The sequence below is a fragment of the Panthera pardus genome, unplaced genomic scaffold (genome assembly GCF_024362965.1).
Source record: "Panthera pardus isolate Hobbes unplaced genomic scaffold, ASM2436296v1 HiC_scaffold_21, whole genome shotgun sequence".
Classification (NCBI taxonomy): Eukaryota; Metazoa; Chordata; class Mammalia; order Carnivora; family Felidae; genus Panthera; species Panthera pardus.
In genome coordinates, this window is record NW_026526777.1 from 36,294,171 (window position 1) to 36,320,638 (window position 26,468).

Below are 26,468 nucleotides of genomic sequence, written 5' to 3' on the forward strand. Positions count from 1 at the left end.
CAGGCTCTGGGCTGTCAGCACAGAGCCCAATGCAGGGGTCGAACTCATGAGATCTCGTGAGCCCTGAGATCCTGACGTGGGCTGAAGTCAAATGCTTAACTGACTGAGCCACCTAGGTGCTCAGAGCCAATGCAATTTAATATGGTTTTAATATGGTTCAGAATAAAGCCAAGATGGCTGCCCAATTCCCAACTTTAGGCATGCAACCCTGAAATGTCTTTTTGGAAAAAATGAAATCATGCTCCTGGAAATCTGTGGAGTTAGGCTGTTTTCAGCATAATTGCCTTCTCTCAGCTTCCTAATACCCTTAAAACCTCTGAGAGACTTTAAGTGTACAAAGTTCAACAAAAATACCTTCAAAGTAGATTAGTTCTAATTATGTCTAATATTTGTTTGCTGCTTTATTGAATAAACTACATTTGTTTAAAAAAGAAAAGAAATTCACTTAACTGCATGTCAGTCACCCAAATTTTAAGTGTACAAATGAAATGGAAAACATTTATTACACAAATTTAATTACAATTCTAAGAAATAAACATGCAAATTAGATAGAGTTCAATTTGCAGATGCTAATCGTCGTCCTTGATCTTACTCCTTCCCTCTCTGATTTTCAGTCTGTGCCTCTCCTTGATTCCTAGGGAGCCAGGCAGCAAGAGGTTTGGTTTTTCACAGTCGGAGGATCACTGTTTTAAAGAAGTGTTATATTTAGCACATCTGGCATAGTAGCAGTAAACAAACATTATAGTCTTTGTAACACTTTTGTGCAGGTGCCTTCCCCCGGATTTTATTAGGTCTATGCCTTCCAAGCCTCTGTGTTCATTACACCTGAAATGACCCATCTCGACTATGGAGGAGTCCCTAGACAGAAGTTATGAATTAATGTTTCAAAAAACAAACTCCAATTGAGACTAATACAGGGGAAAATTACTATTTGCAGAATAATGTGATTCCGGGGCTTAAATTACATTCCCTTGACCAAGGACAACGTCCTTTATTACTTTTTTATTTCCTGGAGGTATTCCCTCGAGGCTCCCCACCCAGAAAGAGTTGCCAATTCAAGTTGCAGTAGGACCCATGTTGCTTTTTTATACACATGCAGCTCCGGAGGGGAACGGGCGGGGGCGGGCGGCGAGGGGAGAATAACTGCTTGGTCCTGCAAAGACATCTGTTTCTCATCTCCGTTTGCCGTGGCAAAGGAGAAGAAAGTCTTTTCAAAGGGTGGGAAAGGCACAGATTTTTTTTTTTTTTTTTAATCACACGCACACACAACAACAACAGAACCAAACCAAATAAAAAAAAGAGAAGACATCTCAGAAGGTTGCAGAGTGAATACGTTATCCGGCTGGAGCCGGGCCCCCAGGGCTAGGGCGGGAGCCGGGGAGCGCGTGGGGTCTGGGCTGCGGGCTGGAGCTGGGCCCGCGTGTCCCCGGGCACCGGGAGGGGAGGGGAGGGGAGGGGAGAGAGGGGAGGAGAGGGAGGAGGGAGGGCGGGAAGGAGGGAAGGAGGCAGGGGGCGGGCTGGGGTGGGGGTGAGGGGAAGGCGCCCCGTGTGCTGCCTGAGGAGCGGCGGCGGCGGCGGCGGCGGGAGCAGAGGGAGGGCGGGAGAGCGGGCGCGCTTGTCATGTTCCCTCTCTCACCCTGGGGGCATCCTGCAGAACCTCTCCTCGGAAATCCACGGGGAAATGGCAAACAGGATTGACGGGTTTCACACGCTCCTCGCTAGACAGAGCCGCTCATTACCATAACCGTCTGCAGCGACGGCGGCGCGGCGCCCCAGTCGCGGCGGCGGGACCTGCCGGGACCCTCGCCCGCCGCGCACCAGCGTCCACCGTCGACCGGGCCGCCGGGCCGGGCCCCGCGCGACTGTGCACCGGCGGCCGGGCTGGCGCCGAGCCCGGAGCGGACCAGCGGCAGCGCGAGCGCTCCGGCCGCCGCCTCCCGGCTGACCCCGCGGTAAGAGCCGGGCCGGGCGCGGGCGGCGGGGGCGGCGAGGCCCGGGCGGGTGGAGGGCGAGGGCCGGTCCCCGCGGGCAGAGTCTTCGCGCGCCGAGTGGCACCCGCGCGGCCTCCCGGCACCGGGGCCGCGCCGGGGGCGCCGAGCGGACGCGCACCGGCCGGAGCGGGACCCGGGCAGCGCGGGGGCCGGGACGCCGCCGGGCGCCGAGGCGGCGCGGGCTTTCCCCGGGGCTGGCTTGCGCCGCGGGGCCTTCACCGGGGCGGGAACCGCTGCCGCCCGCGCGCACCCAGCCGACTCCGCGGGCGGGTGGGGATGGCAGCCCTGGTGAGCCCCCAGGGCCCGCGGCGGCCGCTCCCTCCCTTTCCCTAGGGAACGGGGGGGTGAGTAGGAGGGATGCCCCCGGGTCTGGTCCCCGCGACGCTGGGCAGGTGGAGAGGGAGGGGTTGTGGATGTCAGGAGCGCGCGTCTTCGAGAAAAGGGAAGAGCTGCAGGAGCTGACACCTTCTGTCCTCCGCCACCTCCGCCCCCGCACTCTCCTCCCCGGCAGCCGAGCCTCGCTGCGGGCGGCGGCGGCTCCTCTGTCCTCAGCTCACCTCCCCGGCGGACTCGGCTGCTGCCCGCCTGGTCCACGCCTCCGCCTCTCTCTCCTCCCTTCCTCCCCTCCCGCCTCCTGGGCCCTAGCAACTTTCCGGAGTGCCCGGCTGGGGCCGTGGAGGCGGGGGGAGAGGCGGCCCCCCCGGCCCAGGGTGGCGCGGACAGAGCGGACGCTTGCGGGAGGTGCGGGCGCTGTCCCCGCCGCCCGGGTCCCACGGCCGCGCCGGGCGCTCCCGCAGCCGCGGGCTCCGAGCGGGCTTGGCCGGCGAGGGAGGGAGGGAGGGCCGGGCAGGCATCTGCTGCGGGCTGGAGCGCGGGGACGGGGCCAGCCTCGCCAGAGCCCTGCCAGCCGCTGTGAGTCATTTCCTTGGAATCCTACCTTTGGTGTTTATTTCCCTTAGAAGGAAACTTGTTAAAAAAAAAAAAAAGAAGAAGAAAGAAAGAAAGAAAAGAAAGAAAGAGTAATAATAGCTCTTATTCTTCAGGAGAGGCGCACGGCTCGCGCACCGTGGAAAGACAACTTGCCTTTGTTCCCAGACACTTGGGGTGTTGTTTACTTTCTCCTGCGGCCGCCGGCCGGCAGGGCTCTGCTCCCTACGTGAGAAGGGACTCAGGGGCCCAGGCACCGACCCCTTGGGGTGTGTCTGTGCCGGAGTCTCCCGGACGTGGTGCCTGCAGGGGGGTCGGTTCTCCAAACGTCGCGACCCCAGTCTTGGCCCTGGGATGGGGAGACCTGGCGCCAGGGCTCGGACACCCGGACACCTCATCTTCCCCCTCAGGCCCAGCACCGGCCCTTCTCGCCCTAGGACCTGACCTAAAGCTCCTGATCTCTCGAAGCTACAGCTGAGAAATGCACTTCTAGGGCAGACAGGTGTACTGCAGCGACTGGCAGAAAAGCGACATCTGTCTATTCGGAAGGGTTGAAGGATTTTATTCCACCCATTCAGCCCCTTCCACCACCACCAGCAGCAGCGGCAGCTGGACAAGCTGTTGGGATCTTGTTAAGGACAAGGAGGAGGTCGGGTTGGGGGTGGGGGTGGGGTCTTGGTCCACCTGGGCAACACATTTTAAGACTGGCAGCATTGAACATACCAGCCCTTCTCTGCGTTTCAGTGTTGGAATCAGATCTCTAACTGCTGTGATGCTTTTAATGTTCTCTAATTTCCAATGCTGGGGAGGGGGAGGGGGAGGCAAAGAATGACCAGGAGCCCCTCTTAGATTCAAGGTGCCGCTGAACCTGTAGCCACCCTTTTCTATGTGCCTACCTTTCCTATTAGCGTTATAATGGCTCTGAGGAAAAAACATGCGTAAGTCATCTGGAAAAACCAAACTGTATAGCAATGCCTGGTAACTTTACTATGAATATTTCCTGAAAAAGCATGACATTTTAGTCGTTAGCCTTCTGGGAATGCGTGAGGTGTCATTCCGCTGCGTCCAGTTGGATGACAAAACTGACCTGCAGGAACCTGGGAATAAGAGGTTAGGACCTTTTTATTTTTTAAACCCATGTGTAGACAAAACACACTTTAACAACCTTCTTTTGAATCCACTCACCTCTGATGTTAAAAAATACAAATCTTACCATAAATGTACATCTTTGTGGTTATATCTAATAATAACAGCACATGAATTTGTGGATTTAAACTTCTGAACTCAGTAGCAGAATTACAATGTAAATCTCATCGTACAGAGAATAGTGACAGTTTGGATCTGCACATATAATACAAATAGTCATGTGAAACATTAGTGCTTAGCACCGCACACTCCCAATTCTTCCTGAACATTGAACTTGCCTTCTTAATTTGTTAACATCCTGGTGTAAATTCTAAATAGACTTCCTAGGAAGACTCCATTGCAGAATCTTCTCCCAGCCCCCAAATAATCCAAAGTCACTCATATTTTATTCAGACTTACATAAATCACTTATGGAAGGAACTCAGCTTCTCCAGCATATTTGTGTGTACAGGTTTCCAGTTCAAAAAAGAAAAACTTACAGAAATTAGATTTCACGAAGGAAAGAGCCAAGATAAGACAACTATGCCGTGTTTCAAGTTCAAATGTGTAACTGATAGAATTTCATGTGTTGGAATCAATACTAACAAGTAGAAACACTGAAATCCTTAACCAAAAAAGCTACAACAATAAGTTATTAATATATAAACAAACTCTTAGGAACATAAAACAGCACAGGGCCCATATAATGTCCTATTAAACAAAGGTAATTGCTTCTAGGGGCCTACAAATGCTTTCTTAAGAGGAGTGGATTTGTCAACCCTCCTCTGGTTTTATGTAATAAAAGTTCAACAGACAAAAAGCTTGGGTCTTATTCCCAGAATCCAGCACAAAAGTGAATGTGAATTTCAAGCTGGAAACCACCACTGCAGTCAACGAGAAAGGGCTACTGACCGAAAAAAAGCTAGATAACTCGCATGCTCCTGGAGTAGCATTTACTGAAACAACTGTCTTTTATCATAGGTTAAGAAATTAGATCATTTATGAGAGTCTCCCAGGGAATCTGTCATCGTGAGGCTTGATAGCTTGTTTGGTTGCCGAGTTTGAGGGGTGATAGAACAGCTTTGTTTGTTAAATCAGGGTAGCCCTAAATTTTTTGATGACTCAAGAGCAAAATAAATGGTATGTCCCACTATTGCCTTTTAGAGAATTAATCAAACACCTCTTTTTTTTTTTTTTTTTCTTCTGATAATGTTTAATAAGTCCTTGCTGCTGCCTCTTTGCAGGGAGGACAGTGTAAAAGAGAAGTGGTAGGTCATTTAGCAGCCCAAATCATTTGGGTCCTCCTTCCAGCCACTGACGTGGACACTTCCCCCTGTCTGTCAGAAGGCCTGGCTTCATTGTTCAGTGAGGTTGGGACAGAATTTAGGATCTCCAAGAGAAGCCCGAACAAAGAATGGAGTCCTGGCTGCCAAGAGCCGCTCTGTTAGCCAGAGGACATTGTCTCTTCAGTGAAGCTATTTCCCCTTCCCCTGGTGTTTTTCCTTCTGTTACCTGGAAGTAGACCCTCCGTAAAACATGTAGGTAATCACAGTCTCCTAGACAGCAGGAGATTCACCCTTTCCCCAAAACATTACAAGCTGTATAATTTGGAGAAGGAAAACGTGAAGTAGACCTTTGGCGTATGTTTGAAAGACAGTCAGTCTTCAGAAAGCAGACCTGACATCACTCCTTGTGACAGTTCTTTAAATGGCAAAGTGGGATAGTGGAGGTTCAGGTCTTGTAAAGGAATTGGCAGCTAATAAAGGTGCTGAGGCCTCTCTGCCTTCACCACTGATCTCTGGCCCATAGGTCTTTTTGCTTTAGTATCAAACCCTTTTCCCCCTTGAACTCACTCTTCACCCTGCCTCGAGCCTTGCTCAGGACCAAGTGGAGACACTGAGCCCCCCTGGAAGTGGCCTGGTCCACCTGAGTTAAGCAGGGGCCCAGCGCTGCATCACAGAGCAGAGAGGCTCCCAGTCTCCCCGCAGGCCCCGGGCAGGGGTGCGAACTGGAGAGGAGGGCAGTGGTGTGGTGCCTCCTGGAAAGTTCTGCCTTGTGTCTGGGCCTCACCGAGGAAAGAGTTGCCGGCTGCCTCTGGCCCTGAAGCCCTGGCTCCTGTTTAATATTCTGCCTGCTCCGTTGATGTTGTGCTTGGCTCCTGTGGGGCTGCAACTCCCGGCTTGAAACTGGAGCCAATTTTCTGTCTTCATCTCACAGTGTTTTGACTGGAGGCAGATCCAGTTCAGGCCGATCAGGGCTGGTGGAAACAACTACCAAGTGTGTCTCTGTCTGCTTCGTTTTGGGAAAAGAAAGTGGAGGGAGCCCCGGAATGTTGTAGAGGAGCTGGCCCAGCCGAAAGGAGACAAGAGGGCCAGCCACACAGACCAAACCTGAGCGCATCAGTAGGGATTAATGGTGGAGATTTCTGCCTCCCCACCCTTTCCTTTTGATTGATTAGCGGATTTCATCAAAGGAGACTCTCTGGGGACTGACTAGAAAATTGATTTTGCCTTATTAATAGAAAGGAAGCGCAAGGGTCCAGGACTTGCCTCTTAGGGGTACATTTTGTGCGGGAAGGTCAGGGGGAAAATGTGTTAGGAGGCAAAGCAGCTGTCTCAAAGAGGGCTGAGGGGAATCTGAGAACAATAAGAAATGGGATTTTAAAGATCCGCCCATGAAATGCAGATTGCCGAACACAGAGGCTGAGCTAATAGCAGCAAGAGAGTTTGCTGAGGTTTTCTTTGAAAAAATAATCAAATGTTTCAGGGTGAAGGGGAGGACTGAGAAGTAAAAGTTTCCCAAAGCAAAGGAATGAAAATGCCAAGGCCATTCCCTGGCTTATTCTTGATTAGGGCTGTTTTCTTTCTTTCTTTCTTTTTTCTTTTCTCTTTTTTTTTTTTTTTTTTTCTTTTTCTTTTTCTTTCTTTCTTTCTTTTTTTTTTTTAGATCTGAGGCTGTCAGAGATGACTCTGGTTCTGTCCATGAATAGATTCTGCGAGCCCATTGTCTCGGAAGGAGCTGCTGAAATTGCTGGGTACCAGACACTATGGGAGGCTGACAGCTACGGAGGCCCAAGCCCCCCTGGGCCAGCACAGGCTCCTCTGCAGGGAGACCGGGGAGCCGGTCCCCCACTGGCAGGTACTGCCCTTGACCTTCCCCTGCTGCCCTCTGCAGCTCAGCTGCCAGACTAGTGGGCGGGGGTGGTGTCTGGGGCGCCCTTCTGAGCTGAGAGAGCTCATGTTCCAGGGACTTCCCAGGCTGCCTGTACACCTCTCATAAGTGAGCCCAGGGCTCCTGGGAAGGGGACCAGACGTGATACTCAAGTTGCATTCAGACCTGAGGCTACGCAAGCTGCTGCTGCGTATATAAGTCATGCACCTATATTTTTAAAAGAACCAAACCAGATTTTGAAACTCTTGAGTTTGGATTTTGGTTTTTCACCCTGTAGGACTGCATGGCTCTCAGAGCTACACAAGTCCTGGTGAGCTTGACAATGAAATCTTTATCCCATGAGACATAAAGGAATCTACACTTTGGGCCAGAAGCTGTGTGTCTCTTCTTTTTATTAAGCACACAACTGGCTTTCATATTCAGGGGGAGAATTTTTGAAATCTAGATATATGTTCTTCCTGATTCTTTATTCTTATATTTTAAGGTAAGTTCCTTGGGTTTTTGTGTAGTACCCCTTAAAAAAAAAAAAACCTATAATGTAAAATAAGTACTCTTTGAAGTTTGTTTTGGATTAAAAGCTCTGTTCTTTAAAATTTAAACCCTACTTTTATTCATGGCTGACATACTACGTTTTTGAGAAGAAAAAGGACTTTGGATAGCCCAAATTTTACTTTTAAATTAAAAAGTTTTTAATTTCATATATTGAAAGAAGGAAAATTATAACTCTAATATGCAGGTAGTCATTTGCTTCCTTACCTACAGCCGATAACATTTTAAAGTTATTTGGTTGTTAGTGCTGACAGTTAAAGATGTATACATTTGAGCAGTCGTGTTATGTTATCATGGATTTAATTAAACACTTTGAACAAATACTGTTCTTTCCTTTTATGAATTTCGCTGTTTGTGCATACAGTTAAGATTCTGAGTATTTAGTAAATGCTGAAATAGGTCATTTTCCTTTATAATTACCTCGAAATCCTTGCCTAGCCTGGGTCACAATTCTGTATGATAGCAACCATTAAGACAAATGTTTATTTTTAATCACCACATGTACAGACAGATACGTAGCCAACTTATCTTCTATAAGGAAATTAAAGGAAAGTATTTTGTTTGGAGAGTCTGGCAAACCGCATGTCATTTGTCATATCTGATTTATTACCACAGGATCACATTACAGGGGAATTTCAAATCCTATAACAACATCCAAGATCACATACTTTAAGAGGAAGTATGTGGAAGAAGAGGATTTTCACCCACCACTCAGCAGCTGTAGCCATAAAGTATGTTTTTTTAATAGTCATTCTTTTTATTAAGAGTTTAAGATACTTAGTAACAGTTGCTTGATCCATTTCCAGAAATTAAATTGTTCCACCCAAGCAATGAAAATGAGCCACTTCTCAGCAGAGCCATATTAATCGTTGTCCCTTTTTTGGGTCCTGTGTTATTTTCACAAGGAATTGAGGAAAGAGCCAGCAGGAGCTCCTCTACCCAGAAATAACAAAATTACATAATCCAAGGAACATCTTTTTTACAAATGATTTGATTTTTCTTAAGTTGCATTAATGGTTATGAATGGTGTGTGCTTTCACGTGTGCACAGAAAAGCACTTGTTCTTTCCTGACATTCCCCTTCCCCAAGCTCTAGCTCCAATGGCCAGTGCCACTTCTGTGGGTGCCCACCTGGGAGCGGTTCCCCAGGGCTTCTCAGGACCCTTTACAGGTGGACTCCCCATCTGTTGAAAGCATGCGTGGAAGTAGAAACATGCACTTGTACACTGGCTGCATATGTTTACTTTGTTAAAATATGTAATTCATTCCCAAGAAAAGACCACAGCTAACTCTTTTGCATACATAAGAAGAAGTAGGAAACTGGCCACTAAGCTTTTCAAATACCATTTCTTTTTCTTTATGGTTATCCTCCTTTAAAAACTATCTACAGATTTAATCGAGGGAGGGTATAACCCCAGGGCTTCTGGGTGGCCCCGGTTAAGCGTCTGACTCTTGATTTTGGCTCAGGTCATGATCTCAAGGTTCCATAAAGTTCAAGTTCGAGCCCTACTTCAGGCTTCGAGCTTATAGTGCAGAGCCTGCTTAGGGTTTTCTCTCTCTGCCCCTCCCCTGCTCGCTCACTCAAAATAAGTGCATGAACTTAAAAATAAGAAAAGGGAGGGTATAAGCCAAAGCATAGTTGTCTGAAACACGGAGAGGATTTTTAATTTTTTGATGCACTTCCTCTCTGTCTCCTCTTACCCCATCTCCCCATCACCCCACAAGCTTATCCTTCAAGGTGTTGGCTTTGGCCTTGCTCATAATGACCTGGGCATGCATTGGTAGGTGCTGAGCTTTTCTCTGAATGTATAGTTCCTGCCTTTGATCCTGGGCTGGCTTTGTTCATAGCTCCTCAGGTCATGCTAACAGTTCCTTTTTTTTTTTTTTATGGCCTGGAAGAGGTGGCCCCCAGGACACAAGCTGTTTATTTCCTCTTTCGTTTTTTGTGTTCTGGTTGCAGCGAATTTCTAGTTGCCTCTGGATCTGTACCCAATCATCACATGGTGATGGTAGCACACTGCTCAGAAGTGAGTCTTTCTCATTTCTTCCTTGCATCTCTTCTCCTGCCTGGCTCCAGAAGGAAGCCTACTTTGGCCCTTCAACTGACAGATCCTTCAGGGAAAGGCTGTTGTCCCTCGTTCAAGCAAAGATAATTGCAAGTGTTAAACCCACAGGGACAGCCCTGAAAGCAGTTCTCATGCTCCTGGCCAGGGTTTTGAAGTATACTTATGATGACCTGCATTTTGCCATCTTTCAAAAGACATTTTATTCCCATGTAATGTATGAGTATATGTGTGCGCGTATGCATGTGTTTGTATACACTCACATAAAAGCACAAGTGTCTTAAGGGTACAGCTTGATGGATTTCACACAGTGAACATACCCATGTAACTAGCACCCAGATCAAGAAACAACATAGCAACTGAGAACCTCTCTCTTCGGGCCTCTTGTTACTACCTTTCTGCCCCTCACCCCCCCCCCCCCCCCCCCAAGAAACTGCTCTCCTGATTTTTAGCAGTGTAGATTTGTGTGTTTCAGCATCTCCCTCACGGGGGCCATATAAGAGCGAACAACCTGACCTCCCCTGCTGAGGTCTCCATTGTGACTGGATTCCCAGGCGCTAGACCACACAGGGATTCAGGAATGGGGGTGTGGGGGGGGGAGACATCAGTAACACCAGGGACGGCATCCCTAAATGAATTTGGGAGAAACAGGAGCCCAGTATTCCCAGATCCAGAGACTACCAAGAAAGAAATGTACTGTGACGACATTTTCCTGTAGCCCATGACCTAAGTTTTCTCTCCTCTTTTGACTTTTAGACCATCTCAATTTTTGAGGAACGAGCCCACATCCTTTATATGTCATTAGAAAAGCTAAAGTTTATCGATGATCCTGAGGTATACCTGCGAAGATCTGTCCTTATAAACAATTGATGAAAAGGATCCATGGAGAAATCATCACGCAGAGTAACTGGTGCTTTCCTGCCTGCTCTTTCAATGGCACCTCTGCTCAAGAGTGGTTCATGCTCAAGACTGTCCCTACCGAAAACGACCACGGATGGCCAAAGAGGAGTGTGAAAAATTCCATGCCTGCTGCTTTTACCAAGAATGTGGTGGTCACTACCTAAATGTACCCCTTTCTGTCCATGCTAGCGTTGGAAGTGCCTCCACCACTGTCCCCTCTTCCTCCTCATCCTCCTCTTCCTCTCCCCTCTACCTTTACCGAGTTGTTCCCACCAGGTGGATTTTGACGTAGGCAGCGCACCTATTTACAAGGGTGATGGCCAGATACCTGCCAATGAAATCTTTGTTACTAATGTCAGGTCGCTAGGTGTTCAGGAAAAGGCCACCGTAAGTGATGAGAAAGCAAATCATGACACCAACAGGGATGGTGGCCCCATAAGCCATGAACCTGTGGGAAATGACCTGGCTTTTGAGTGCAAAGGCCAATTTTATGATTATTTTGAGACTGCATATAATGAAAAAAGCAATGTGAGCGAGTCTTGGAAAAAATCCTTAAGGAAAAAGGAGCCTTCACCAAGTAACAAACTGTGCTGCAGCAAAGGAGTAAAATATGAGCCATCTTTTCACCGAAACTCTGAAGCATGCACAGCATGATCAATTAGCTCTCATAAATTTATTTTGAATGGATTTTATAGTTTTGTACAACTGATAAAATTATGCCATGAACATGCCGTGTCGTTTTAATGCCTGGAGAGCAGATTGCATAAAACATCTGTATAGTAGGCATCAGCGAGCTACTTATAAATGTGGTGATTTTGCCCAAAAACCAGCTGACTTGATGCTTAAAAGTAGACCTTAGTTTTCTTATGGAAAAGGTCAGTAGATTAGCCTGGGGGCAGTGTGCCCTTTGATCTTTCCACTACCCCCAAGGAATCTGTCACTAGCTAAGAAACTTCCAATATGTTCGCCAACTAATTAGGTAGTTATTTGGTAAGCAAACCAAAACAACCAGCAAAAGATGCCTGCTTCTACGTGACTATTTTTTTTCTGAATAAAAGACTGAAGACAGGGAGCTAGATGAAGTGGCCTCGTGGTGCCGTTAAGTATTTATATTTAACAGTCTTGCGTGACAGATGAAAAGAGGATGGAACGTAATGAAACACCAGTCTTGGGGTGGCAATCAACAATATGTATAGAGGGGTGATCCCTGCAAGTTCCTGGCTTGCCTGTGATGGGTGATTCGTCTGTTAAAGAGAGGTGTTATACAGGGCGATTTTTGGTGCCTTACTTTATCTTAATTTTTGCCAATGTGCAAATTAAGGATAAATCAGAGTTACAGCAGGGATTTAACAAACAGGAAAAAAAAAATACACAGGGTGGATCAATATCGTTTGGAAACCGTTAACTTTGAAACTATTGCGTTCAACTTTTGATTCAACATCTCTATCCTTTCTTTGTTTTTGATGCCCAATTGCTTTTGGATTTGGCATTTTTAGAAAGGGATGGGGGCAACAATAGAGCTGTTAGAAGCCAGCACTAAGCTGCTTGAGCTTTTTCTATGGCAACGGTCTGTTGCTGGGGTTTGGGTTTTTTGGGTTTTGGGTTGTTTAGTTTTGTTTTGTTTTCTTGTCCAATGAAGTTCATGAACCAGTGGCATGCATTATACTTTAATCTGTTTTGCATCATTTCACTCGTTTAGATTATGAAAGCATGTGGTTTTTTATATATGACTTTTGCTGTTGATTAAGAAGCACAATGTTAATAAATGATGTGGTGATCAATAAGGTTTTATCTTAAAGAATGTAAAGATTTTAGTTTTTGGAAAGTTATTTTGGAGAAATGGGACTCGGCTGGCAATAGCTACCATGTATTTGGTCAACATGTTTCTCAGTGATTTCTTTAATTTGTACGTTTGCAAGAGCGTGTTCAGAGTGCCCCTCTGACCGTCTGCCCTTCTCCAGCCAACTTCTTCCACACTGTATTGCAGTTTCCAAGGTTGCTAATTGACTTGGGCCTCCTTAAACAATACTTCACAGGAACCAAATGCCAAATGGAGGAAATAAGTACGTCCTCCCAGTTTCTCCAAGATAAAGCTTTTTTATTATTGCTATTAATATTAAATATAGGTCTCATTCATACAGTGTATGAGTAGGATCATTTGGACAATGTCCACAAGGACCAATTTTTAAAACATGTTCTTGTGTTATGGCTAAATAGTCTAGTAATGTTTTGTCCTTTATTTTCAATATTTGATAAACATTTGATGTTGAAAACTTAGATGATAGATGCTTGTATATGACTGTGTTGTTGTAATAAAGTGAGGTTTTCTTGATATATATTTATTAAAATGATCAAAATTCATTAAGATTTTGTTATTTTAATAATCCTCAGCAGTGTTTCTCTTTTCCATTGCTCTTTCTCCTTTAAAAAATTCTAAATGTCTAGTGGACAGTGGCCATGCAGGTGTCTTCAAAATGAAAGACTACTTTAAGAGGTCAATCGGACAGGTATTTTAGAATGATGCTAGTTTGTAAGTTTAGATTCCTGTGGATTAAGAGGACAGTGTTTTTTTTTTATTTTTTTTTAACGTTTATTTATTTTTGAGACAGAGACAGAGCATGAACAGGGGAGGGTCAGAGAGAGTGGGAGACACAGAATCTGAAACAGGCTCCAGGCTCTGAGCGGCCAGCACAGAGCCTGACGCGAGGCTCGAACTCATGGACCACGAGATCATGACCTGAGCCAAAGTCGGACGCTTAACCGACTGAGCCACCCAGGCGCCCCAAGAGGACAGTGTTAATAAATGATGTGGTTGGTTGTCAAGGCTTCATCTTAAAGAATCTAAACATTTTCCATTTTTGCAAAGTTTCTGACGAAAACATAGCATAATGTAAACCCTGAGTAAATCCTAGCTGATTTCCATTATGAAATGCCAAATTGTCAAAAAGATGACTCGTGTCAATGGTTGAAACCGCCATAGATCATTGCTAGTGTTACTCCGTACGACTCTGTATTAATGTTATTCTTAGAGGCTAATATTTCATTTGATAAGAGAAGGCTAGTTGAAAGCTAATTAATTTGTCGAACATAGCATTCTTACTCTGTCCTACATCATAGAGATTTAAATATGAAAGAAATAACATCCTTTTGCTTTTTAAAATCCCCCAGCATTATTAATGTTTCTCTTGATGGCCAAAGCTATAAAATGACTGAGTTGATGATTTCCCACAGCACTCACCTGGGCTGGGGTTCAGGCTTCCACTCTCTAGAACCCACCAGAGCTTCTCTGCTGGAAGATCGGTGCCTTTGAATTCAGCAGCATTAAAATTTGTAATTTTTAGTCATCAAGTTTTTGTTTCTAGGATATTTCCAGCATACCAAAAGACCTGCTTTCTCTTTCCCCTACCTCCCCAAAAAACTCCTACTAAACACCCATCGGAATGAAAATGTTCCTTTTGTTGGTGTGAGAGCGTTAGGGCCTCCTGTGTGCCTAGACTGCCATGTCTACTCAGAAGATACTCAGATTTTTCCAGAGTGGCCAAGACAGGTAAATCTAGGGACTGGGTTCTATAGCTGCATCCTCAGAGACTGGTAAAGCTAAGACACTCTTCACCCCACACACTGTGTCTGTCCACCTGGAAGGAGCACCTTTTCTCACTGCTGTGCTTTGCTTTAAGGAAAACCTGATAGGGCAAGATTCTGGACTTTTAAAAGTTAAATGAAGGGAAATACTCACTTAAGAAAATGACCCAACTCCCCCAAGAAGCCATTAATTGCTACTCCCTGAGGCATCTAGGTGCATCTCGTTAACCAAATCATTCACCTTTGCCTCTGGTCGTTCCTCTCTAAAAGTGGAGGGAAGGCCCTTTAAAAGAGCAAAGATACCGTAGTTCTCCTAGCTTCCACTCTCAAAAGTCCTATTATTCTGTGCTTCACCTTGAAGGGGTCCCCAGGACAGGATTACAGCAGCCAGGATGTGGGAGGAAGGTAGAAACACTCAAAAACTTGAGGAAGTGACTGCTGACCAATTAGTAATTAGGGTCAAGCATCTTTGGCACGATCTTTTAAGACAGTGGTGATTTAGAACATTTTGTTTCGTAAATGGTGAAGTCAGCGAATGAACATTTAGTTTTGGAGATCATAGTTAACTCCATCAAAGCAGGGCTACCCACCCCTCCAATCATGAACTTGTATTACAGCTCCACTGAATGGTTTCCTTTCTGTATATCTAGAGAAGAGCTGGGAACAACTTGGCAGCAGACATGGGCGTTAAGAGATGTCAACCTCACAATAAACATCAGACAAGGATATAAGGATTCGTATGCAACGCAGCTCAGGCTTTTATATTCCTCAAACAAATTGTGAGCAGAAAACGTTTTTGAAAATAATTAGTTGTTCAAATCCATTTTCTGTGACAGCCCCTGAAGTTTGAAGCCACTTCATTTCTACTGAAGGTTATCCATGCCAATTTTGCTAGGCCTTTTCAAAAACAAGGAGTCAGCAGGCCATGAACAGTGATGGTTTAAATGAGATGCAGAACTGTCCCAGGAAGAGGGGAAGGAAATCAATAGTTCGGTAACAAAAGAGACAATGTATGGTTTCTAGGAATTCACATTAGGATTGCTGTGTTTTGATTGTGGTTTAAAATAAAATGCATTCAGGATCTTGCAAGTTACTACTCACTGCCTCCATTGCTCTCCTAGAGTGTGTAAGCAAGGTAGATTATCTCCACGTGGCTAAAACTTCTCCATTGGATGTGAGAGCTACATGACCAAGGGTGAAACAGTTACCAGTTGAGAGATTGTTTCCAGCCCTGTGTACATGCCACATTTCAGCTGGGGGAATTCACTTAGGAAAAGCACTTGCAAAGATGTAAGTTATGAACACTTGAATCTCGCATCCTGCCATAAAGTGCATCAGCAAGTGAGTTTAATAAAACATGCTGTTTAAAATAGTCTGTAATTTCCTGTTTCTGCGTTTTCCTTCAGTATGTGTGACAAGCCGAGGAACCATGACTACACGAAGGGCATTTACACAAGCTCGTCTGGTGGTGTTTGCAAACCATTGCCACGAGCTTCATCTTCTTTGGTAAACAATTCTCTGGTGGGCTGTCTATGATTGTTGGTTTTTTTCCTTGGTGTTGGTCCAATTTGTTAATTCTGAAAATGCAAACTACTTATTCATAGGCTGGAAACACCTGCTTTTGACCGCAGTGAAACTGATAGAACGTATGGAGATGAATTAGTCATTTCTCATGAAAGTACCCACGTTTTTCTCAACCCCATTTTTATAACTGTTCCCTTGATTTAAAATTATAAAATCTTACAAAATGCCAGATCTTGGGAGATAGAACACACATAGAAAAGAACTTGCAGAGACGGAAGTTGTGATCTTGCCTCTTGCCAAGATGCCAAGACAATGGACAAAGCAAAATTTGGGAGAGGCCCAATCCACGCGAAGGCCTGTACTGCCCAGACTGGCTTGGCTTTCAGCAAGCACTCCCTTCATCCAGGTCATTCCATGGCAGCAGCTGGATTCAAACATCAGGCATGTGATGCTCCCTGTCCCCTGATACTAGCCTGGAGTACTTCTAGACACAGTGTTTTTTCTGCAGATGTTTTCTGAGGTGACTGCAATGAGCTACGATCAGATGTGACATAACCCTGTATCCTGGTGATCAAGAAGTGAGCAGAGCTCTCTCAGTGCACCTGGCCCAGAACTCAGGCATCTATGGCTTCCTCAAAACTCACAAACACCTCTGTGCGTGATTGGGAAAAGATGGAGAATGACAGATTATAAGGCAAGGGAATTCAGCAAAAGGTTAGGAGTTGCTCTCTGATGGAGTAGAGTGTGAGAAGTCTGAGAAACACAGTGCCCCATGTGCATTGCAGAGTGAGCTCACTTTCTTTAAGGAAAAGTGTAAAGATCCAAACAGAAAGAATTTCCCGGGGGGGGGGGGGGTGGTGAGTCAACCTCTTTAGGGAGATAGGAAAACTATTTCAGGGACTAAAGGATTTCCTTTACGTTTTTGCAAGAAGAGAGAAATGGTTTGTTTGCCCTTTCTGGGAGCTGGGTGTGTTTCTCATTGTTTCCCAAGTCCATAGATGCTGTGCTTTTCAATTAATCCACCAAATGATCTTTGTGACTAGGTATAGTTCTTAGCCTAACGTACCTCTCTCCTATTCAGTTCAGGCTCAGCAGTTGTGGTTTTCTCGTGAGACTGGACTATAGCAGAGGGTTAAGAGTGGGATTTGGAATCCCGCTGCTTGGATGCATCTGTAGCTATGCAAGCTTGACCTTGGCCTGCAGCCACTTCACTTCCTGGTGCCTTGATTTCCTTGTCTGTACAATGGGGTGGCATAATGTACCCACCTGACAAGGTTGCCAGGATTAAAGGCTTTATTTAATATTAGGGAAGTGATGCACCCTTGCCTAGATGCACATGATGGGTATGCAGTGACAGTGAGCCCCCATGACTTCTTCACTAATGTCCCTGGATGCCCTGAAGGCTGGACCTTGATAAAACCAGATTCTCCTTTTTGTGGAAAGCGCTCAGCCTTTTGGGTTCCGTATAACAAGCTTGAAACAAATAGAGGTGTTGTCAAACCTGGGGAACCAAGACCCTTAAACACCTATAAAATAGTCCTTGGTGTCCTTGAGATATTTTTAACATTTCAAAAGGTTTACTGGAAATCAAAATTTCTTGAAAGCAGTTGCATAGACTAACCCATGGCAGATTTCTTTACTGTTACTTGGAATTAAACCAGCTCTGGGTTAACACAGCACAAACTGAGAAGAAACTCTGGGAAAATGAAAGCGTTATCCTTAGTAATTACAATTGGTTTCATAGAATCTCTGAGAACATGGACTATATTAAGGGAATAAGAGGTACCCCTTATAAGTGAAAAGATGAAAAACTGCTAACCTCTGACTCATCCCTAGGATTTGTCCAAGTTCAAGTTAATTCAATTGCTGTATTAAATGATTCTCTTAAAGTTAGTTTTTACTCAGAAAAAATACAGTTTTGAGTATGTATATAATGTGGATAATTTAGACCCAAAATGATTCCTAGTGTTCTTACATCTGGTAATGGAGGCCAAAGCAGTATTTTCTGGACAATCCTAATTTTGGGGGACATGGCCTATCATAAAATAAGTAGGATACAGTTTCCACCTAGAAGATAGAAGTTTAAAAAGCAGATCAGCTAGGGAGTAGTTATTCCCACTTCAAAATTTCATCTTTACCTATGTCGCCTTTCAGCTCAGAGCCCAACTGATGGCTTCAACATAAGATTCCCTTTAACAAATGAAATTTCCACTCTCTCAACTTTTCGTAAGCGTTTGTTTTTCCATGGGGCAAAGTACACTTGTAGTGATGCTTGCTGACTGGTAAGTCTTCAAAGACAACCAAACTGAACCATACAGTTTGCGAATGAGAAACAGGCACCTGAATATAGTGAAAGACAATGGCAGTGCTGTGCCATGACCATTCCAAGACTGCTCCACAGCAGGTTCTCCTCCTACACTACCAGGCTCTTAGATCTCCTGATTGGCACCACTAGTTGCCATTTCAGCTGAGAGAGGCACTGCGAAGCCAGGATACCTCATTGTGCCCAGGGAGATCTAGGCTGGCCATCTCCAGACCCTTGTCCTCCTGTATTTGGAAACTCAGCAGCTAGGATAGATACTTTTATTTTCCTGTGAGTAGAATAAATACCTACCAGCAAGGATGATTGATTAGAATTCTCAACCAGTCCAGGGGTGCCTGGGTGGCTCAGTTGGTTAGGCATCAGACTCTTGATTTTGACTCAGGTCATGATCTCATGGTTCGTGGGAACCCCATGACAGTGCAGAGCCTACTTGGGATTCTCTCTCTCTCTCAAAATAAATAAGTAAACTTAAAGAAATTATATTAAAAAAAATTCTCAACCAGTCCAGCCTTAACCCAAGCTGGTTTTAGCCAAGATGACTTAATGTAGAAGGGCAGTGGGGGCTGGGGGCTGGGGGGCATCTCTCTGTCAGAAAACAGGATCAGTCCCTGCACCGAAAGGACCCATAAAGAAATCCTGGGGCCATCAGTCCATCTGGGTGTTGTAATGGATGAATAAATAAATACATGCTAGAAAGAACCCTGGGATGGAATTTGTAAGAACCGACCGGTTTCCAACTCTTATTCTCATTACAGATCAAACAAGGTTTATAATAACTCAATCTCTAAGATTTTCTAACTTTTTATTTTCTTGAGGTCTATTGTACTGATTTCTCATCAAATGACTGCTGTTTCTTAACAACAAAATTATTACCAAGTTAATGTCGCGCATGAGAGTAGGAGTTAGGAGACAGGTTCTTGCCCATTCCTGCCACCCACTAGCTGTCTAACCATGACAAACCCCTTAACATCTCTGGGTCTTAATATCCCATCTGTCAAATGGTGAGGCTGGACTCAAAGGGCATCTAAGATCTCTCTCCTTGGGAACTAACATTTGTGATTCTAACAACCAGTGGATCTTCCTGAAGATTTTTCACCCTCATTTTCTACACGTCACCCCATCCTTTCCTTCCCCAGGATGCCTCCCCACCACCCCTACACCCCCGCCACCAGTCAAACCGGGAAACTGCTTCTGGATGTTACTTAAAAGGAATGAATCTCTGAGTTTTCCTGTCCAGAATGATTTTCTGCATATGGCTGCTAACCTATTGTCTGAAATACATTCCTCCAGATATGCCATGCTCCCCCCGCGGTGTCTCAGTACAGCCCCCTCGCTCTCCCCCCCCTCCCCGGAGAGTATCTCTCCCCCCCACCCCATCCCATTAGCCCATTAGCTCCACACATCCCGAGCCAGCCAGCCACAGACAGCACTGTTCCTCCTGACACAAAGTTATCCTCCCCTTCAAGCAACCAGCCTGCCTGCCCTACGCAGGCAGGAGATCCGCGAACCCTCTTTTCTCTCCTGTTTATGAGTAATAAAATAGCGGACTTTCCCCCTTCTTTTTATGAAGACAGTCCTTGCAGCTGTGACTATAACTGTTGGGTTTTTTCATACGAGCCAAGATTATGGTCCCATAACCCAATTAGTGTCATTTGGTGGTGGTCCAAGTGCTTCCCCTGCACGAGTTTTAATTTGGGGATCCCCGGAGGCTGCACTCCACATCTGTAGCCGGCCTGTTCTTCCTCTCCCCTTATTTGCTCGAGGTTTATGGGAGGATTAGCTGTGTGGTCTGGGAGGCGGCTGCTTCTCTTTCATCCGCACTGCTCTCGAGCCGCCGAGGAGCCTTTTACTTTTCATCAAGCCCTGGCACCTGGAGGGCGGGCAGCCGGGGCGACTGGAATGAATCAGTGGATGCCCTACAGGCCCCGAGGGGCGCGGCCCTGCGAGCGTGGGGGAGGGGAGGACGCAGGCAAGGATGCTTATTGGGCCGCTCACCACCTCGCCAGGCTGGGCCAGGCTAGGATCCCGCGTGCAGGGCGCGGAGCCCCCACCCCCACCCCGCCCCCACTCCCTGGCTGGCGAGGGCTGGCGAGGGCTCCCGGCGCTCATTGTGCAGGCAGCTGGCACCAGCTGGGAAGGGGAATTAGCATAACAAAGAGCCGGAGCGAGCGCGGCGCGGCCCGGCGGGGGCTCTGCGGAGCGCCCCGGGCCCAGAGGAGCCGCGCTGTCACCGGCAGCAGCGCGCCCTGGGCCGCGGGGCCGGAGACCCTCGGAGCGCCAGGGTATCCGCGCCAGCCGGAGGTCTGCCGGGGTCCCGGCCGCAGGGCTCTCCGAGAGAAGACAGGCGGTGTGGGTGTGAGTGTCCGTGACGGCGCGAATGGGCGTGCGTGTGCGAGTGTGTGTGTGTGTGTGTGTGTGTGAGCGTGGGTCCCTCCGAGTGAGCGTGCGTGTGTGCATGAGCGTGCATGTGGTTGTGTCCGCGGGCATGTGAGTGTGGTGCGAAGGGGCCACCTGCAGCGGGGAGAGGACCCACCTGCTCCCTTCCCTCCCTCCCCACCAAAGCCTCTTTGTTTATTCCTTCCGCGAAACTGGTTCTCAAGTCTGGGAGCACCGAGGAACCCCCTGGGGAGCTCTGACGAGACACCCAGGCCCCAGCCCCACCCGGGAGACAAGCGGGTAGTCGCCCCCCGCTAAGGTCTCAGATTCATCTTGGGGCGCTGACCTGCCTGCCCGAGAGCCCCCGTGCAGGGAGGAGCCGTCTGAGCCTTGAGGTCTGGCCTTGAAGCTTCTGCACCTGCACCTGAGTGTACAGTCCACTGACCCTGGCGCTTGGGTCACCAGCTTCTGACTGGGCGACCTCACCGCCCTGGTTGCATACAATCCTTACAGTTGCTCCGTGGGAAGAAACTAAGGCTCAATAGAGCCACAAAAGGTCACAAAGCTAGTAATTCGGCCGACCAGCCTGGAGCCCAGGGCTGTGGGACTCAAAAGCCCACGTTCTTTCCACTGTAACACTTTAAAATCTTTTTAATAAGCTGTGGACCAGGTTCCTGAAAGGACCCGGGGAGGACAGTGGGGAAGGGGGAGTCAGAGCACGTGGACTCACGGCCCCTGAAGACATACACAGCCCAGACGACGTCCCTAAAAATTCCCCGGGGCCTCTCTTCACTCCCGCATTGCTGCACCACCTTCGATCTGAGTTGTCCCCTTCCGCGCCCCCGTCCCGGGTATTGCTTTAGGTAGCGGTCCAATCCTCTCCAGGCTCTGGCTCCCAGGCTCCCTGCAGGAAAAGATGACAGCCGTTCGCCCTCACCCGGGAGTTGTCGGCAACTGTGCAGCCGGGGGCGGGGTGGGGAGGGGTAGGGGAGAGAGCCTCGGTCGGGGACCCAGGGACCCGGAGATGGGGGATCGCAGAGCTACACCTACACGCCTCGGGCCCGGCGCCTGGGTCTCGCCTCGCTGCACAGCGCCCCGCTTCTTCCTTGCGGGAGGCAGGGCGTCTCTGAGGCTCCTCATGCGTTTCGCGACAAGAGTGCCTTGCCTCGGCTGCCTGCACAGCCCTCCCGAAGAGGGAGGGGAGGAGAACCGCAAGGAGCTGCGTGGCTCTGCCGGTCCCAAGCTCCCGCATTACCCAGAGGTGTGCCTTTCCGGGAGTGAAGGCTCCATCAGATGCCTTAGCATCGAGCTCCAAGAGGGGTAGGGACCTCTGAGGCCATGCAGCCCACCCACCTTTTTGACACATAGTCTGGGAGGCCGAGACCCAGGGAGATGGAGTGAGGCCTGAGGTTTCACAGCCTGCCTGCCCAGCTATGCTCGGTGCGCACCAGGCTCTCTGACAGGCAAACCGCCCTGCTTGCATACTCGGCCCAGACTCTACGGTAAGAACCCTAGTGCGGGAGGGGGGTGGGTGGGAAATGAGCATCCCTAGCAACGCAGGCAGCATGTGGTCCTGGAGGCGCCTGGAGAGGGAGGGGTTTGAAACCCTGGGCCCCCAGGCAGAGTACCACCCCATTTGAATTTAGGAATGGGGCAGGTGAACTGGTGGCCCACAGGGCTGCTGATGGCTGCTGTTATTATTATTAAGAGTGCAGAATTCTCCTAGGTTCTAACAACTGTGTTCATTCTCAATAAATGGTTTCTTAATAATCATTTTAATTAGCAAAAAGGCTGTCTTATTAAAGCTAATTAAAGGCAATTTGGGAACCTTATTTTCATACAATCATAAAATTAGAGAAACAAGAAGCTGGAGAAGTGAGGGATGTCTCCAGCTTTCTGCAGAGGAGGTGGGGAGGAGCTGGGAAGGGAAAGCCCAAACCCAGGTCCTGCTCTGTAGGGCAGGAGTGCCCGGTGGGTGGGTTGGAGCCTCCAGACTCAGATGAAGCCTATGCCCTTCTGGGGGGCAGCTACTGGGAGACATCCTCTGGTCACATCTTTGAAGCCAAATCAGAGTCACCAGAACTTCAATCCCCTGTGTTTCCACAATTGGTCACTTCCCTCCCTCTAGTTACCTTTAACTTGAAAATGTACTACTAATCTTACTATGTAAGATTCCCCCCTCACTATAATGAGTTTTCAATGAGACTCATAGGTTTTTGGGTTTTCTTTTGTTTTTAGAAAGGCATTAAAAGTAGGAATTAATCGTGGGTTTTTGGAATCAGAGATCTTAGTTACTAGCCTGGTTTCACATAAATTTGTGACCACAGGACAATGGTTTATGGGTACATAAATGTACCCTTTCTATAAATGTCTTGTGTCTAGCAAATGACTTCACTAAGCTCTGGTTTCCTCATGAGTAGAATGAAGCTCATGATAAAACCTACACCCCTAGGTTGTTGGGATGTGTAAACAGATAAAGGATAGAAGTCACTTTACACAATATAGCCATACAATACTAATAGCTCTGTGATTCTTGTCCTTGTTGATATGGGCACAATTCAGGGAGCACATCCATGAGGGAGAGATAGACCACAGTCAGGGATTCCCTGGCTGCCTGCCCTACTGTCAGCCTCAGTCTCCAGAGGTTTGGGTGCCTCAGTGCCTGCCCTGCATTCCTTCTCTGTGGGGTCCCTTCCAAACCCTAGGACAGGACTCTCCCCAGCCATCCTTGGGACAGTGGTTTATGGGCATATACCTAATCTCAGTGTCTATTGTCAGAACTCAGCACAAGAAGGACACTGGGTAGAGGCTCAGTTCCTTGCCTTCTTGCTTTAAGCTTGTCAACAGCCATCCTCAGCAACCCTCGCAATAAATGAACCTTTTCTGGCAGGAATCTAACAGTTTAAAAGAGCTTTCCAGTTGGGGCACCAAAGTGGCTCAGTTGACTAACCGATTAATTGATTAAGCATCCGACTTCAGTTCAGGTCCTGATTTCGCAGCTTGTGAGCTCAAGCCCTGCGTCCGGCTCTGTGCTGATGGCTCAGAGCCTGGAGCCTGTATTGGATTCTGTGTCTCCCTCTCTATCTGCCCCTCCCCCGCTCTCTCTCTCTCTCTCTCTCTCTCTCTCTCAAATAGATAAACATTAAAAAAAAATTAAAAGAGATCTCCAGTAAATCCTACCACAACACCAAGAATTCTTGCCTGTCCTTGAAAGCTCAGGTTGGGGAAATATATAGATTTTGCACAGGAGGGCTTGTGCCTCTCCTTATCTGTTGCTTAGGCCATGGGACATTGAATGGCCATGAACTGGCAGAGGGCTCCCCTGCTGTCCACCCCTGAGCACCTCTGGATGAGGCCTTAACCATGGCAGAACTGACTGCAGAGAAAGGACAATAAGCAGATCTATGACATACTAGTGTTCAGCTGCCTGTTCTCAAAGTAATTGTTTAAGTAGGGACTTCTATCTTGATAATAACTATTATCACAGGCCTTATGTTTATTAGCCTCCTCACCAGAAGGAAATGCAAACCTATAGCCTTCCGATTTTGATAAGCAGTCCACTTTCACGTAGCAGGGGCTGTAATCAAAGCAGAAATGACACACAAATTAACCAGCAATCCCCTGCATATCAGATACAGTGTATATTTTCTTCATCTCAGCCAAGAAAGGGACTTATTTCCCATCTGTGAGCATCAGTGGATTGTTAGCCCCACCACAGCTTCCGATGGGGCCGGGACTACCCTGACATGTCTGATTAAAGCTCCATGTTATACAGCAGTAGCTGTGTTTTCAAGGAGACGGAGGGAAGCTCACAGGACCCCTGGGGCAGGACACAACACTGCTCCTCTGAAAATTCCCTTTAAAAAAGTTGTCATGAAATCCAATTAACCAGCTGGAAGGCCAGCGTGGGCAGCCCTCCTCGGGGTTAATAAATAATAGAACACGCCCTGCATTGCAAGGGCTATCTCTCTTTTCTGAGTTGGGAGGTTGTGACAGCCTTCCTGGCAGGAAGAAACATGTACCACCACCACCCAGGTCCCTGAAACCTCAGTGGGTCCACGAGACAGAATGCCCCAGAGTCCTGGGGACACCTTCTCCCTGGCCTCTGCCCCAAGCCAGTAGTTCAACAGCTCAGCCCTGAGAGTGAGGGAATGAGTGAGGCTTGTCTTGAGGGATTTGAGCATTGGAATGGGCATCAGGTGTTCTGCTTTCTAGCTCCAGTTCTGGCTCATTCTCTTGTAAACTCTTCAGAGGCTCTGATCCTAGCTGAAGTTCTGTGAGGTAGGCTTTCCTTACTGGAGTACTCTGTGAGTACTGTGAGGTAGGCTTTCCTTACTGGTCCTCTCTCCAAAACTGAGTGTCCTGGGTGGGCTTTTTGCTTTGCTTTTGTAGGACCTGCACTCTTCAGTAGAAATTTAATGTGAACCACATATGTAATTTCAAATTTTCTAGTAGCCACATCTAAAAAAATAAATTCAAAGAAGTGGGTGACATTAACTTGAATAATATAATTTACTTAACCTAATATATACAAAAATTATCATTTTAACATATAATCAATATTAGAATCATGAATGAAATATTTTATATTCTTTTTGTTTGACATTAAGTCTTAAATCTAGTGTGTATTTTGCATTTACAACACATATCACTTTGGACAAGGTACATTTTAAGTGCTCGATAGCCACATGTATCTGGTGGCTGCCATATTGGATGGTGTAGTTCTGGACCCTTGGCCCAGGGCAAAGGCCTGGCTGTGGGTCTAATGTTGGATTCCCTTGATCCCTTGTGCAGGGAGACATGCAGCCCCCCCACCCCCCGACTCCCCACACCTCCCCCACCCCCCCACTCCCCCCACCTCCCCCACCCCTCCCCCCCACCTCACAACAACATCCCTTCTCCTCTCTGCTGCTTGGGCACCATGATCTTGCTTCTTGGGGAAGATCCCCCCGTTCTCTAGTTCAAGGCTACAGAACCACAGAAAGGTATTGAATGCTGCTGCTACTCCCAGCGATTATCCAGAGAAAACTTGCAGGCACTGGAGAGTCAACATCCTGGGGTGTCCTGGCTCTGGTCCATTCCCTCCTCACATCATCCACCCTGCCTGGGAGGGGGGATATGTGGAGCCATCCCAGAGTGAGTGGAACCAGGACTGTGGGGGGGCAGGTAGTGGAAGAGGCTGCAGGCAATAATGTTCCCTGGGGTGGCAAGGGCCTTTGTTAGGAGCAGAGCAATTGTTAATCCTCTCTGCTACCAGAGAGGGAGGATGTGGGTGGCAAGTAAAGTCTTGTCAGGGAAAATACCGGCAGGAAGGTGAGCCACATGCCCGAGTAACCACCAACTCCACCACTCCTCTTCTTTGATGTAGTGCCTTGGTGCCGTGCAGGCCGGGTCAGGCCTGTGACAGACACAGCCCTCCCCAGGTGAGTGTGACTGTGTGTGTGTGTGTGCGTGTGTCTGTGTGTGAGTGTGTGTGTGCCCTAGCCTCTAATCAGGCTGCACATGCCTGTCTCTATCTCCCTCCCACCTGAGAGTACCATCCCAAGGAGAAATGAGTCCTGGGTTCATATGTTCTGAGCCCCAAGTTTAGACATGTGGTCTGAGAAATAAGAGTGATGGAGAGGACCACAAGGCTGAGACAGATGTCACCATGCTTGCTGCATCCATCCACACTCTCTGACTGCTCTCTGCCATCTTGTAGAATAGAAGTAGATGAATGATTATGTGCCTGTCCTCAAAGGGACAGGGTCTGAGAGATGCCACCCTAAGTGTGTTGAGCGGAGGGGGTAGGCTGCAAGGAGCAGAGAGCTTTGAGGGAAACCATGTTCAGGGGCCTGGACTGTGGAACGTGATGCAACCTCAGTGAGGCCCCACAAGTGGGGAGAGGGCCACCTGTTGGTAAGAGAACATCGGAGGGGTCCAGTTCTCATGCCAGAAA

General features: G+C 47.6%; 1 protein-coding gene and 1 long non-coding RNA gene across 2 annotated transcripts; one reads left to right on the forward strand and one right to left on the reverse strand.

The window, feature by feature from the left end:
- Positions 1-454: 454 nt before the first annotated feature.
- LOC109255010 (uncharacterized) lies at positions 455-1,868 on the reverse strand. Its single transcript, XR_002075060.2, has 2 exons — positions 1,637-1,868; positions 455-683 (listed from the first exon to the last, which is right to left on the reverse strand). It is a non-coding gene; the product is annotated as an uncharacterized LOC109255010 (long non-coding RNA).
- SERTAD4 (SERTA domain containing 4) lies at positions 1,838-13,086 on the forward strand. Its single transcript, XM_019429373.2, is given in 7 exon segments — positions 1,838-1,952; positions 6,990-7,181; positions 8,379-8,494; positions 10,582-10,690; positions 10,693-10,785; positions 10,788-10,967; positions 10,970-13,086. Coding segments are annotated over 6 exon segments (1,083 nt in total). The 5' UTR covers positions 1,838-1,952; positions 6,990-7,006; the 3' UTR covers positions 11,380-13,086.
- Positions 13,087-26,468: the final 13,382 nt, after the last annotated feature.